Consider the following 15,030-nt stretch of genomic DNA (forward strand, 5'->3'; position numbering starts at 1 on the left):
ATGCCAATCAACATGGGTTTATGGAAAATAGATCCTATCAATCTTTTTTTATGAGGTAGAAAGTTTGTTTGATAAAGGAATAGTGTTGATGTAATAGACTTAGATTTATGTAAGCCATTTGACATGGATGCGCATGACATTTTGATTAAAACAGTGGAACAATATAATTAACATAGCCAGTTTTTAATCCATTTAATATGTGCTGATAGGTCTTAAAAGGTAATTGTAAACAAGGTAATCATCACAGAACGGGTATGTTTCTAGTGGGGTCCTACAGGTATCAGTTCTTGGCCCTATGCTATTGCACATTTTTATTAGTGACCTGGAAGAAAACATAAAATCATCACTGGTAAAGTTTGCAGATAGCACACAAATTAAGGGAGCAGTAAACAACAAAAAGGACAGGTCACCGACAGAGGGATCTGGATCACTTGGAAAACTGGGCGCAACCAAACAATATGCACTTTAATATGGCTAAATGTAAATGTATACATTTAGGAACAAAGAATACAGGCCATGCTTACAGGATAGGGGATTCTATCCTGGGACGCAGTGACTGAAAAAGATTTGGGGGTCGTGGTGGATAACAGCTGAAGATGAGCTCCCCGTGCAATACTGCAGCCAAAAGGGCGAATGCAATCCTTGGATATATAAACATGGGAACCTCAAGTAGGAGTAGAGAGGTTATTTTACCTCTGTATTTGGCACAGGTGCAACCACTGCTGGAATACTGTGCCCAGTTCTGGTGTCCACAGTTCAAGAAGGATAATTGGAGAGTGTTCAGAGAAGAGCCATGAGAATGATAAAAGGATTAGAAAGCATGCCTTATAGTGATAGATTGAGCTCCCTGAGTCTGTTCATCTTAACAAAGAGAAGGTTAAGGGGTGACATGATTATGTAAATACGTACATTGGGAACAAATATTTAATAATGGGCTCTTAATTCTAATAGAAAAAGGTATAACATATCCAATGGCTGAGAGCTAAATTCAGATGACCGGAAATAAGGCCTACATTTTTAAGGTAGGGTAATTAACTGCAACAATTTACCAAGGGTCATGGTAGAGTCTCCATCACCGACAATTTTTAAATCCAGATTGGATGTTTTTTCTAAAAGATATGCTCTAGGAATTATTTTGGGAAAGTTCTATGACCTGTACTTTACAGGAGGTCAGACTAGATTATCACAGTGGCACCTTCTGGCTTTGGAATCTAAAAAGTCAAGATGGAAAAGCTCTCCCAAAGATCTTAGTGTAAGTTGTCTCTCTTTCTGTTCTTGAGAGAACACATGAAGTGGTGAAGGGGATGAGGAATCAGTAAAGTAATACATACAGAGATCCTTAGTGACTCTGCAGTGTGAAATTAGGAAATCAAATACCAGCTCTCAAAGTTTCAACCTGGAGATGCAAAGGCTCAGCTACTACTACTACTCTATTATATCAGTAATAAATCTGGAGTAACTCCATTATGAGAGTCGCATCAAATTAACATTGCTGCTCCAGATTTCCACCTCCCTCCCTCGATATAAATGAGAACTGAATCTGGCCAAATACCTTACCTTACTTGTTAATTAGCTTGTTTAAAGCAGTTATCCGGGAAAACAAACCTTAAAAACCCCACCCCCTCATTTAACACCTTTTTAAGAAAGAAAGATTAAGATGAATTTACTTAACTTTCCATTATAAATTAACTAAAGATGTTACGTCTTCAGAAGCTAGTCACATTCTACATGCTAGACAAAATGGAATTGTTCCTCAGAGGAACCAGCAGCATACACTTCTAAAACCTGCTCTCTGTTACTCTACAAAGATGGCTGTTTATTTTTGATATTGCAAATATAAGCCCAATGAATCTTCATCAAGATTCCTCTTAAGAAATTTAGAATTTAATTTAATGCCTCCGTTATGTAGCAGAGCTTCCTAAATGGTATTTAAGTGGTATTTAAGTGATGTAAAGATTAAAATATTCATACCCCCAAATCTTATGTGAAGTGATACGTTTCAGATTTCAGATTCTAAGTACACTGCTGTAAACACAACAATCAAATTGATTGTTTCAGTTGCCTTTACCAGGAGATTGCAAATAAAACCACAAGCTGAACACTCAAACTTGTCAATTAAAACAAGCCTTTACATCTATGCCAGAGCGTAGTATCTTGATTTCTATTACTATAATCCAAGATTTCACACACTTAAATTAATGACCTCTGTAACTACAGTAAAATCTTGAGACAATACATTTAACCAGAAGAACGAACCCATCTTTGTATTATCAGTCCTATAACAGGTTTAAACAAATCTAATAGTGTCTTTTTACACCATCATCTAGAAAAGATTTATGGCAAGTTTGGGTTTTTTTTAAAAACTATACCAAAGACAGTGATTTATGTATCCACTGAACCTAATGCACATTTCTACTATATTAATGGAGGGGGTGTGGGCTCTGGGAGGGAGTTTGGTGCAGGAGGGGGCTCCGGGCTGGGGCAGGAGATTGGGGGGCAGGGTCTGGGAATGAGTTTGGGTGTAGGAGGGGGTTCTGACCTGGCGCAGGGGGTTGGGGTGCGAGGTACAGGCTCTAGCTGGAAGGCGCTTACCACAGGTGGCTCCCGGCCAGGGGCAGGGCTCAGGCAGGCTGCCTGCATTCCGTGGTCCCACGCCGCTCCTGGAAGCGACTGCGGCAGGCTGCTGCTGGCACGTCTCTGCGTGCCCCTTGGGGGGAGGGGGACAGTGGGTCTCCGTGCACTGCCCGCCTCCACAAACACTGCCCCCGCGGGCCATATTTTGCCCACCCCTGCTTTAGAATGAGCTTCAAAGAAGACTGCCATCTAGCCATCCTGGTCAAACGAAAGAATCACTACAAGTGATCCATTTGTTGGGAGGAAAAGGACATAAACAAGTCCATGAACTCTAAAATATTAGAAACTGTAATAATGCAGTTTTCACAAGTCAAGCAACCAAGCTTTCATGAACAACATTTGACCTTAGGCATTATCATACTGTATCAGACCAGGGGTTCATCTACTCCAGTATCCTTTCTATAACAGTGACCAGTATTAGATGCTTCACAGTAGGTTTGAAACAAAATGCATATAAGCCTGGCGTAAGACAAGTTTCACACAACATACCAGCACAATTAAAAATCCCCTACATCTTTTCCCCCCTTGCAGACTGTCAAGTATAGCTGGTTATTCAAGAAACCCGACTCATCTCCCCAGCACACTCCTCAGAGCTAGATCCTCCCATAAGGGGACAAATTACCAGCCAAAAGCAGTAAGGACACAGAAGGTGTGGGGGGAATGAACTGAAACACATTGTTCCCCTTCCCCAGAATTTATTCCACACGGAGTGGCAAAGTCTAGAGATTGCCATCCCCTTGGAAGCCATGGGAATCGCCCAGCATATAACAATGACTAGCATATTAGCATTATCCCTTACAAAAATCTCCACCTCCTCCAGAGGAAAGGGTTCAAGGCCAGCTGAAGACAGGGCCTCAGTCTGTGGTATTAGCCCAACCCCCGCCCTTCCCCCACAAAAGACAGCCAAGCATGTGCTTGAGTGACACCTGAGAGTGCTCGGCACTCCCTCTGCAGTGTCTTTTTAATGCTATCCCCCCTGCATGTAAGAATGCTATCCCTCCCCTTGCCAGAGGGTGATTATTTGGAAACTGCACAATTTGAAACTAACAGAAGTTCCAATCACTTTTGCAGAAAGGATGAGTTGGCTACAGCTATCAAAGCTCAGCACCAGAACGCCCCACATTTGGGAGCAAACCACAAGGGTTGGCCAGAAAGCAGTTGCATGGCATGGAGAAGGTCTCTTCTGTTGAGCAGATAATGGCCAATGCTAGAGCAACACCACCAATATGTTTGGACTTTATAAGGAGTGTATGTGCAGGGAAATCCTTTAGCAATGTTATCCGGGAGCTAGGTGGCATAAGTAAGATCCTTGCAAGGGTCTTTGTTATGAGCAGGTTTTCAAAACATTAACATGCCAAACCATGGACAGAATGTGATCTTTATCCCTGATGGCAGTCCCTCTGTGCTATTTCAGATGCACATCCGTTCAGGAATACCATCTGTTCATAGCAAATTTACTCTGTCCATAGTTCATCTATTCTGCTATATTTTCAAGAGGAAGCACACAGAATAAATGGAAGAGGCAGGACTCAGGATACGGTAACTTCACCGCATGCAGGATGTATCTGAATAAACTACAAATGGGAGGGAAGCAAGTATGGATTTGTCAAAAAAACATGAGTGACTTATACAGCATAAGAGGGCATTTATATAAGAAAGTGGAAAGACTGATGAGAGGACAGCTACCTGATTCTGAATGTGTGTTTAGGGAAAGCAGCAAGCCGACATCTGCTTTCTGCAATTCCTGCCTAAATGACTTGTCAAAAAATGCTGCATCCTTTAGATCATTTCACTCAGCTCTTATACACAGCACTGTCTTATTACCCACCCATGAGCATGCTAAGTGCTTCACTGAAATGCATAGGAAATCAATTCCTGCTCTAAGGAGCTTACATTATAAACATTGGATATGACAGACAAGTGAAGACAGAGACATACTGAGAACAGAAGGGACAAGGAAGGACATGATTTACAGAAATAAGATTAGTGTTACTCATTTTAGACATATATACTTCTTGGCAATGCAGAAGTTGTGGGGGGGGGGGGTTTAAGCTACATATTTTTTTTTAGGCAATGCTGATGTGTATTTTTTAGGAGTGATGTGAATGAGGTAAGGCTCGGAGTTTGACTAATAGATTTTACAAGTTTGTTCCAAGTGTAAGGGGCAATGTGGATGAAGGCATAGAGATAGCTGTGGGAGACAAAGGGAGAACTGAGACTGGCATCACAGGCAGAGTGGAGAGGAACACAGCCCCCATGTTGGTCAATGTGTACACAAGACATCGAGGGCATTTTTTTAAAAATAGGGTATAATAATGTGTTAATGATTCAACTCTAGAGGACTGCTTGAGTAATAGCACAAGATGGATACAATCAACTATCTTGTCCTCAACCCTGGGAAACATAAGACTACTTGCTAGTGGGTAGGAGTTGTTGATATTGGTTCTTTTCCTTCGTAACTTAATTTACTGAGATGAATTCAAGTAGTAGGCAAGTTTAAGTATATTTTTGATATTCAGTCATGTCCTTATCAAAATCCATGTATCACAAGCCCCTCCCATGCCCGAATCATGCAGGCTGCTCCCCTCACACCCCAGGTGACCTCACCAGACCACCTCAGGACTCCATTAACGCAATTCCCTCCCAGTAGATTTTCCAGCAGGCCTTTTCCATCACTTGCAATTTATGCAGAATGAAGTGCCAGGCTTACTCAAGTAGGATTAAGTTACATCCCTCTCTCCATCCCTCCCATGTTCTTTACTCTGGCTTTCTTAAAAGGGCCAGACTAACGTTAAGTTGATCCTCTTCTTCCTTAAGGCTCCAAATAGGAATAGGTCCTAGCTGTAAAACTGGAGCCTTCTGACAGAACATTAGGAAAAAAAACTTTTATTCATTTCATCTAAAATTGGTGACCTTTACTGTCACGGCCCCTAGGGTGTTAATTTTTCCCCAAACTGGTATTTGTTTCATCCCTGACCTCCATATTTTTCATGCCTCCTCATCCCTGGGAGTTTATTATAAAGCTATCATCATCCCATTTGATTTATAAACAAGTTTAATGATTGCTTTAGTATATTTTTATAATGTACTGTTATGGAATGTTCCAGACATGTTGGCAGAGGGAACTGAATACCCACCAATGCAACCAGAACTCCTGGGCAACAAATGAGTTGCCCTGGCTTGTCAGCACATGGAAGCTCAATTAGAAATTCTGTTCCTGTTGAGCTCAGATATGCCATTAAGCAGAAGCTCCCATTGAAACGTCATTTTTACATAGCTGGTGAACTTTGTAAACTTCCTTGCTTTCATGGCTCTAACTCCTTTTGGAAATTTCAAAACACATCCAAGTAGCAGGAGAAATTAAACCACCACAAAGGCATATGACATCTGAATTGTTTACAGGCTTTTAAGTCATTTAAAAATTCATGCACTCAAGTTTTCCAGCTCTGCACATCTTGAACTCCATCAAATATGGGTCAAGATTATAAATGCCAGAGTTCTCATAGGTTTAAAAAAAAAAGACCACGCACCAAATTGATTCAACAATAATCAAAGGCACCAGTTCTCATTAGGGATACTATAATAAACCATATTTGGAGTTTTGAGGTCAAAGTGTTTGAGATACAACATTCCCAAGTCAAAAGTCAGGAATTTTCAAGAAACTGATCGTTTGAAAAAATCAAAAACTGTCATAACTAATGCTTTGTCAGATTTCCAACAAACTTCCCAAAAAGACAGCCTCTGGCATAATATCCTCTACATGAGCAGCTTTGGCAAAATCTGGGGGATGGAGTTTGTGTGTTAAAATATGAGTTGGACACAACAGAAAGTTAGTCACAACTTTAATTATGGAAGACTATTATAACTGGAAGAAAGGAGATCAATGAAAAAGCTGAGAGCATAACAGTGCTAAAGACACACATACAGATTTCTCCCTTTCTCCACAAGTAAACATTACTCATGAAGAACTCCGTGTTCAAGTCGGTATCCTGAGGCCTTTCTAAAATTATATCTTCATCCCTGCTTTTGAGTTACCTAATGTTCCACTGCTTAGATCAACTTCTGTGAGAACAGAATTATCAATATTTATTTAACGAATGCCCTAGCCATGCTCACTAGCACAGAACATCACTATAGAAGTGATATTCAGTAGAAATGTGTTTTATGTGAGCAGCTTTCATTCTCTATACATCTGAAAGTCCTTTAGAAAAAAGTAATGGGTTAAACATTGATAGTGTACCAAGAGGTTAGGCAAACAGAGAATAGCTCTCAGCCTTGGACAGCAGAACTGCAACTTAGAAAGTCAGGGTGTAGAATTTATTCCCTGTATCTTTTTGAAAGTGCGGAGAGATTTAGATTCCACTTAGCCCATCACATATCAACTCAAGAAATCTCTGTGATCCATTTTATCCCAAGGATGGCAACTATCACATAGTATTGTTAGCACCTAATGTTAGCACTGGATGACTCCAAGTTTTCATAGATTCCAAGGCCATAAGGAACTATTATGATAATCTAGTCTAGCCTGTGTTCTACAGGAGGTCATAGAACAACCCCAAGATATTTCCTTGGGCAGATCTTTTAGAAAAACATCCAATACTGATTTAAAAATTGTCAGTGATGGAGAATCCACCATAACCCTTGGTAAGTTGTTGCAATGATTAATTTACCCTCGTCTAAAAATTTAGGCCTTATTTCCAGTCATCTGAACTCAACTTCCCGACACTGGATCGCATTATACCTTTCTCTGTTAGATTGAAGAGCCCATTCTTGATATTTGTTCCCTGTGTAGTTATTTATATACTGTAATCAAGTCACCCCTTAACCTTCTCTTTGTTAAACTAAATAGATTGAGCTCCTTGAATTTATCACTATATGGTAGATTTTCTAATCCTTTGATCATTCTCATGGCTCTTCTCTGAACCCTCTCCAATTTATCAACATTTTTCTTGAACTGTGGGCACCAGAACTGGACACAGGATTCCAGCAGCAGTTCCACCTGTGCCAAATACAGAGGTAAAATAAACTCTCTATTCCTACCCAAGATTCCCTGTTTATGCAACCAAGGATTGCATTTGCACTTTTGGCCACACCATTGCACTGGGAGCTCATCTTCAGCTGTTATCCACCAGGACCCCCAAATCTTTTTCAGAATCACTGCTTCCCCCATCCTGTAAGTACGGCATACATTGTGTTCCTAGATTTATACATTTAGCCATATTAAAACATATATTGTTTGCTTGCATCCAGATCTCTCTGTATCAGTAATCTGTCCTCTTCATCATTTACCGCTTCTCCCAATTCGTGTGTCATCTCCTAACTTTATCAGTAATAATTTTATGTTTTCTTCCAGGTCATTGATAAAAATATTAAATAGCATAGTAGAAACACACCCGTTCGGTGGTGGTACTCCATTCACAATTACATTTTGAGACCTATCAGTTAGCCAGTTTTTAATCAACTTAATGTGCGCGATGTTAATTTTATATCATTTTAGTTTTTTAATCAATGTCAATCAATCAACACAAATGCCTTACAGAAGTCTAAGTTTGTTACATCAACATTATTGCCTTTATCAACAAAACTTGTAATCTTATAAAAAAATATATCAAGTTAGTTCGACAAGATCTATTTTCTATAAACCCATGTTGATTGGCATTAATTATATTACCCTCCTTTAATTCTTTATTAATCAAGTCCCATATCAGCCACTCCATTATCTTGCTCAGGGTTGCTGTCAGATTGACAGTTCTCTAACTACCCAGTCGTCCCATATGTCCTCTTTATATAGTGGCACAACATTCACTTTCTTTCAGTCTTCAGGAACTTCCTGGTGACTTATTGAAGAAAAAAAATAAATCATTAACAGTCCAGTGAGCTCCTGAACCAGCTCTTTGAAAACTCTTGGATACAAGTTTTCTAGACCTGCAGATTTAAAAATATCTAACTTTAGTAGCTGCTGTTTAACATCTTCCTAAAATATTTGTGGAATGAAGATAGTTGTTCCCTCTCGCCAAACACAGAACAGAAATGTATTGAACACTTTGCCTTTTCTCCTCTATTATTGATAATTCTACTATTTCTATCTAGTAATGGACCAATACCATAGTTAGGATGCCTTTTGTTCCTTATATACTTACTCTGTATTGTCCTTAACTCTGCTGGCCATAGATTTCTCATGTCCCTTTGCTTCCCTTATCAATTTTCTACAATTCTCAGCTTCTGATTTATATTCATTACTCTCTACTTCCCCTTTCTTCCATTTGTTTATTTATTTTTAGAGTGCAAATGAAGGCTGCTATAAGTCACATTGATGTTTCAATCAGTATGGCTTTCTTCCTTGATTGTGGCTTTTTGGCATCTAGTAAAGTATTCTTACAAAATTTCCAATTATTCATATTTATCTGATTAAATTCTTCCGCCTAGCTGATTTAGCTCATAGTTGTTTCCACCTTTGTGAAATTGGCCATATTAAAGCACGACGTACATATAACTGGTCTGGACTTTATTCTGTTTGCACATTAAAAATGTGATAAGGTCACAACCACTTGTACCTAAGTTACTATAAATTTTTAGTTGTGTTCAGTTCCTCTTGGTCAAGGGGAGGTGTAATGTATAATTCCTCTGTGTTGGATATAACACTTTTTTTAGTTAGGAAACTGTCATCTATAATATTTAGAAATTTCAAGGATGTTTTAGTACCAGAAACGTGAGACATCCAGCATAGATCACTTAAATTGAAGTCCCCCGGGATCATGTAGCTTTTTTTCCCCTTCACATTGTAAATAGGTGAGTAAGGAGCCAATCACCCTGTTCCCTATTGTGATTTGGTGGTCTGACCTCCACTAACATATCTTGTGCTTTATCCGTTAGGACATTGATCCATAAGCATTCAAGATCATTTTCTTCCAAGTTATCAGTGACTCGGAAACACAATGCCACCTTTGACAGAGAGCCACTCCCCCTCTCCTGTTGCCCACCCAATCCTTCCTAAATAGATTACCATTGATTTTAACATTCCAATCACGAGAACTATCCCACCAGGTTTCAATAACAACTAGATCAAATTTATGCTCACAGATAAACAAGAAGAATTGGAATCGCTCGTTACCCAGGCTCCTAGCATTGGCACATAAGAAATTATTTGATTGCGTCTCTTCATGTCCTCTGGTTCCTTAATTAATTTTGTTCTCAATATCTTGATTTTGTGCTGAGAGCTCATATCTTCCCTTTGTTTACTGTCCCCTTTTGTTATTACTTTAATGTCCTCCTATTACTACAACTTTAATTTGGGACTTGGACACATTACTTAAGGGACAAACTTAGAGTTCAACTTTACACACAGTGTTAACGTGCAGTTATGATTAGAATATTGTCAACTGACAATGTAGGTGCAGGTAACTCATACTGCAGAATAGTTTTTGAGAATAATTTAAAAGGAACTATGTTATGCAGCACCATAGATATTCAATATGTCACCAGCTGTAAAAGCTTGAGCTCTCCTTTGTTGCAACAGCAACTGGGTTTTGAGCCTTTAGTACCAAACTTAAGACAAGATACTTTTATACACACAATTTTTATAAGATTTTTCCCTTGGATACAAATAGAAAATGAATTTCAAGGGGTATCAGGGAGATTTACCATCATTCATATGCAAGAAAAATTATTGGAATGAAGCTATAAGCTTCATGTAAGTTCCAGATGAACTTTGTGGAGAAAATAAAGCTGTTTATTGGAGCAATAAGATACAATTATTATAACATAACACCAGAGATAAATTTATTTAACTAAGAATAATTATGTAGTAGGAGGAACAGGGAAGGAGGGTTTCCCCCGCCCCAAGTAGTTTATTTACCTCAATAGTATTTGTAAAGTAGTGTGGTTTGATTCTGAGTTCATGATAGGTAATGGGATAACATCTATGGTTTTGAGCAAGGCACATGAATAATTTAAGTGGCATGATGATGCAGAGCTATGGAACGATACAATTTAAAAAAAAAAGTGAGCATAGGTCACATGAACAGGCTGTATGGCTGAAGGAAGTTTAGGCTCCAGGTGAAGAACCAGAGAAGCAGAAGACAGGTGAGATACTCATTTCCCCCCCCAATATAGCCCTTCTTTCAGCCATGAGCTAAAATGACCCTTTTATTTGTGCTTTGAGAACAGACACTGACATTTATATCATAGCCCTCCAACTACTAAATATTAATCAGCAATGACTAAGATATTGCGGAATTGACATTTTATTTTATAACTGGCTCCAGAAGTCACACCAGACCCAAACTGAAGAATAATCATACCGGTACTGGCCTCTGCACTATGTAAAGCTATTTTTACACAGTATTGTTATCTGGTACATGGGGCAATACTGGAGGCACATTTTCCTCCCCCCAGGGAGACTTCACACAAAGTAGGACAGAGTCTCATAGAAGGGACCATTGAGATCATCTAGTCCAGGGGTGGCCAACCTGAGCCTGGGAAGGAGCCAGAATTTACCAACGTACATTGCCGAAGAGCCACAGTAATACGTCAGCAGCCCCCGATCAGCACCCCCTCCCCACCCCCGCTCCCAGCGCCTCCCACCCAGCAGCAACCCTACTGATCAGTGCCTCCCCCTCTGTCCCCACATCTCCCGATCAGCTGTTTCATGGTGTGCAGAAGGCTCTGGGGGGGAGGAGCGAGGGCATGGCAGGCTCAGGGGAGGGGTCGGGAAGGAGTGGAGTGGGGGCAGAGCCAGGGGTTGAGCAGTGAGCACCCCCCGGCACATTGGAAAGTTGGCGCCTGTAGCTCCAGCCCCGGAGACAGTGCCTATACAACGAGCCGCATATTAACTTCTGAAGAGCCGCATGTGGCTCCGGAGCCACAGGTTGGCCACCCTGATCTAGTCTGACCCCCTCCACACTGCAGGCCAGAGAACCTCACCCACCCACTCCTGTAATAGACCCATAGCCTCTGTCTGAGTTACTGAAGTCCTCATAGCATGAAAATAATTTTAAAGTTAAGATGACTAGATTTGGAAGAAATGTAGAGCTTGTCTACACTTAAAATGCTGTAGCGACGCAGCTGCACTGCTGTAGCACTTCAGTGAAGACACTACCTATGCCAACGGGAGACGTTCTCCCATTGGCATAGGTACTCTAGCTTCCTGAGAGGCAGTAGCTAAGTGGACAGGAGAATTCTCCCATTGCCCTAGTGCCGTCTATACCGGGATTAGGTCCGTTTAACTGTGTCCCTTGGGGGCATGGATTTTTCACACTCTGAGCAACGTAGTTATACTGACCTAATGTAGACCAGACCTTAGACTCGCTACAAGACTTCATCTTTCAACACCACTTTGGAGAGCAGCATCAGCATCTATTCTGCAGCTTTTCAGTTGCAAAGTGGATCTTTAATTCAATCACTGCTGACAAATAGCATAGGGGCAAACAATGCCAGTCAACTCATGAAGATACTAACATCTCATGACTCCAATTCAGTTTTAATATACCAGGTTACCTCTTCTGGGAGAGCAAAAATTCTCACATTCATAACTAAAGGTTAGATGTGTAAACAGCCAAGAAAGAGCCTAGGGCGATAGACGAATTAATTTAAAAACAAGGTTTGGTTCAGTGAACAATGCTTACCTTTATAGAAATACTTGTGGGAAAATCTACTCTTTTTTGTTGCACCCTCTCACTTCAAAAGTTATTTTCTTCCCACACTTTATACAATACTGCAGGGAAATTGTGCTCTTTAAACAACATTAACTGTATTCCTAATTCCTTGATTTTATATAAACTATTGTAAAGCAGAAAAAGTTTTGAGCTATAAAATCCAGGCCACTTACTATGCATCTTTTTCAAAATATTTAGTAAAAACTGATTGTCAGAGTCAATGTCATCTGGGATTTGCAACATGTTTTCATTTGGGGAAGGGGTGAGATGGAGACTCTAGATGTCCTGCATACTCCCGACACTGCAAATTACCTTTCATTGCAAAGCATCAGATTAAACAGCAAAGTTGTACTTATTACCATTTTTTTTTAAGCAATGGACCAGTTAACAGAATAATACTAGGAGAGAACTTATGTACATATGTTAAGGAGGACCTGATATTCATGAGTACGTACAACATAGACCCATGTTTTAGTTCTCTCTGCAATAAAGATTTATTTAAATTGTTATTCCACTTTATCTTAAACATGGCAATTATGTGCTTTGTATTGTTGACAATATATTTCAATGCAAGCAGTGATTACTAATTTTAAGATCCCATTGGTTGTTGTCATTTTATTGCAACTTACAGAGTCTTCTGGAGGTCTCTGAATTTTCTCCCAGTTCACAGAAGGTCCCTTTTCTTGCAAGAATCTGTGGAATAGCTTCTTAAACCCTTCAAGGTCTTTTTTAGTGTGCTACAAGAGGGAGAGAGTGGATGAGTTTTAGAAATAATGGTATTTTGTGTTTACATAGGTTTATCACAAAAGCATTTTACAAATCTGATGTACAATCTGTTCATAAGAATCATTCATCCAACATTTAAATGCAGCCAACTTTGGGGTGAAACACAGCAACACTGCATAACACCTTAGGACAGGAAGCACAGAACACCTTATCCAGTTGAAACTGCAGGGAGAATAAGGTGGGAAAAAATGGCCAAAGTTTTCAAACCGAAGTGCCTGTAGTGCAGGTCCTAAATAAGTACTAAATGTCACTAAGTTAATGGTGCCGAGTACCTGCAGCTCCCACCAAAAAAATCAGGACACTTGTTTGAAAATGTTGGCAAATACACAATTACCTAAATTAAGTTTGGCCAGGACCTCAAGGTATAATGTTCCTATTCCTTGGAGTATGTAGGATCTTTAATAACCAGAAATGGTGAAAAGTTCAGTAATAACTCAGAGGCAAGATTGCAACCCTCTGCATCACCAGCATCACTTCCTTCAATAACTTAAGTTTTCCTTGGAAGTCTCTCCTCCACATAGGGTCCAGGCCTAACCCTACTCTTCCCAAGATTACACAGAATCACAGCACATTCTAAAAGTAGGGATTATATTAGTCTGACTACACAACTGCAGTCATATACCAAGCATATTGTCCTATACACAGAAGATCCATTAAAAAAAACCTTGAGAGGGAAAGACTACAAAGTCTTCCTCACAAATTTCAGATAATAGACAACTTTGTGTGCATCTTGCTACAATTTTCAGTTTCGATCAAATTGTTAAACAATCACTGAATAAAAAGGTCTTCACCTTGACTACTTTGTCACATTTCAACAACTTGACTGTTTGTTACTCTACTTCTGTTCTCTTCTCAAATTGGCTCAGTTTTAAAAAAAATCAGAGTAATTTTGGTGATAACCCACTTCCAAGCACCATGAGAAGTGATTAAATTCTCTGAACTAAGTTAACATTTTATGTTCTTGGATATGTTTCTGTGGACTACTATAAACATTTACGTATTTTTATAATTTCAGTTTCAATTTGATTGGGGAGGGAAAATATTACAGCTTGAACACATCTTTTCAAATTCTTCATATTCTTTCAATTGAAATTTAAGTTTTACATACAGTATGGAACCACTAGCAAGTTAGACTATTGGTTAGTCTATGTATTGTATGATTTAAAAAATTTAACAGAGAGGGTCAGTCACATTTACTTGTCTGTTGGAGACATGCTTTTTCAAACTGTGGAGCAGGAGAGGGAGAAAGGTTTGGAGAAACAGGTTTTATTTGTGAATGTTTCCAGCTACCAATTCAATAATTCATTATCTTGGTGGCCAAAAGCCTTGAGTACTAGTCCTCCACATTCAACCCTTAAACTAAGCATTATCTCTCTTCCCCTTCCTCCTATTTTGTACCATATCTTCCCTATTGTGTATTTTTGACAGTCTCTCTCTCCACAAAATTCATTTAAACAAGAGAAGTTATATAGAGGCATTTTTAGAGTTACATCTTTTGTAGTCCTTACCTCTAGCTCATTCTCAGGTGCAGTTGCAAGTATTTTCTCAAGTTCAACTTTCATTAAATATTCCAGTTCTTGTCGAATGACTTCTTGAAACTGGGACGTGCCAGCTTGAGACATTGCTTTTCTATAATCTTTTTTAAAAAGATAAGAAAGAAGTTGAAGGGTGGGAAAAATCATGCCCTCACTAAACTCCAAGCAGCTTGTTTAATGCATCTAAAAGCAGCAATGCTGTAGGCATCTTTTTTAAAAAAATATATAATCCAGACTTGTTTTGTTATATTAGTGTACCCAGAAAAATACAAGTTGCCCATCAAAAATCTCTTATGTATAAATACCAAGAAGTTTGGAGGAGAATAAAAGGCATGGAAAAACAAGAATAATTTCAAGAAATAAAATTATGGAAGACCCACAATCTAGATACAAATATCTGTGAAGAGAAACCTGGACTCAGT

General features: G+C 39.3%; 1 protein-coding gene across 1 annotated transcript in view; it reads right to left on the reverse strand.

Moving 5' to 3' along the window:
* Positions 1 to 14,695, reverse strand: part of UGP2 (UDP-glucose pyrophosphorylase 2) — a 29,299-nt gene extending 14,604 nt beyond the window's left edge. The window contains exons 1-2 of the mRNA XM_065401548.1: positions 14,582 to 14,695; positions 12,917 to 13,024 (exon numbers count right to left, since the gene is read on the reverse strand). Coding sequence (XP_065257620.1) covers positions 12,917 to 13,024; positions 14,582 to 14,695 — 222 coding nt within the window. The remainder of the gene's footprint in view (positions 1 to 12,916; positions 13,025 to 14,581) is intronic.
* Between the last annotated feature and the right edge of the window lie 335 nt (positions 14,696 to 15,030).

This window comes from Emys orbicularis, chromosome 3, assembly GCF_028017835.1.
Source record: "Emys orbicularis isolate rEmyOrb1 chromosome 3, rEmyOrb1.hap1, whole genome shotgun sequence".
Lineage (NCBI taxonomy): Eukaryota > Metazoa > Chordata > Testudines > Emydidae > Emys > Emys orbicularis.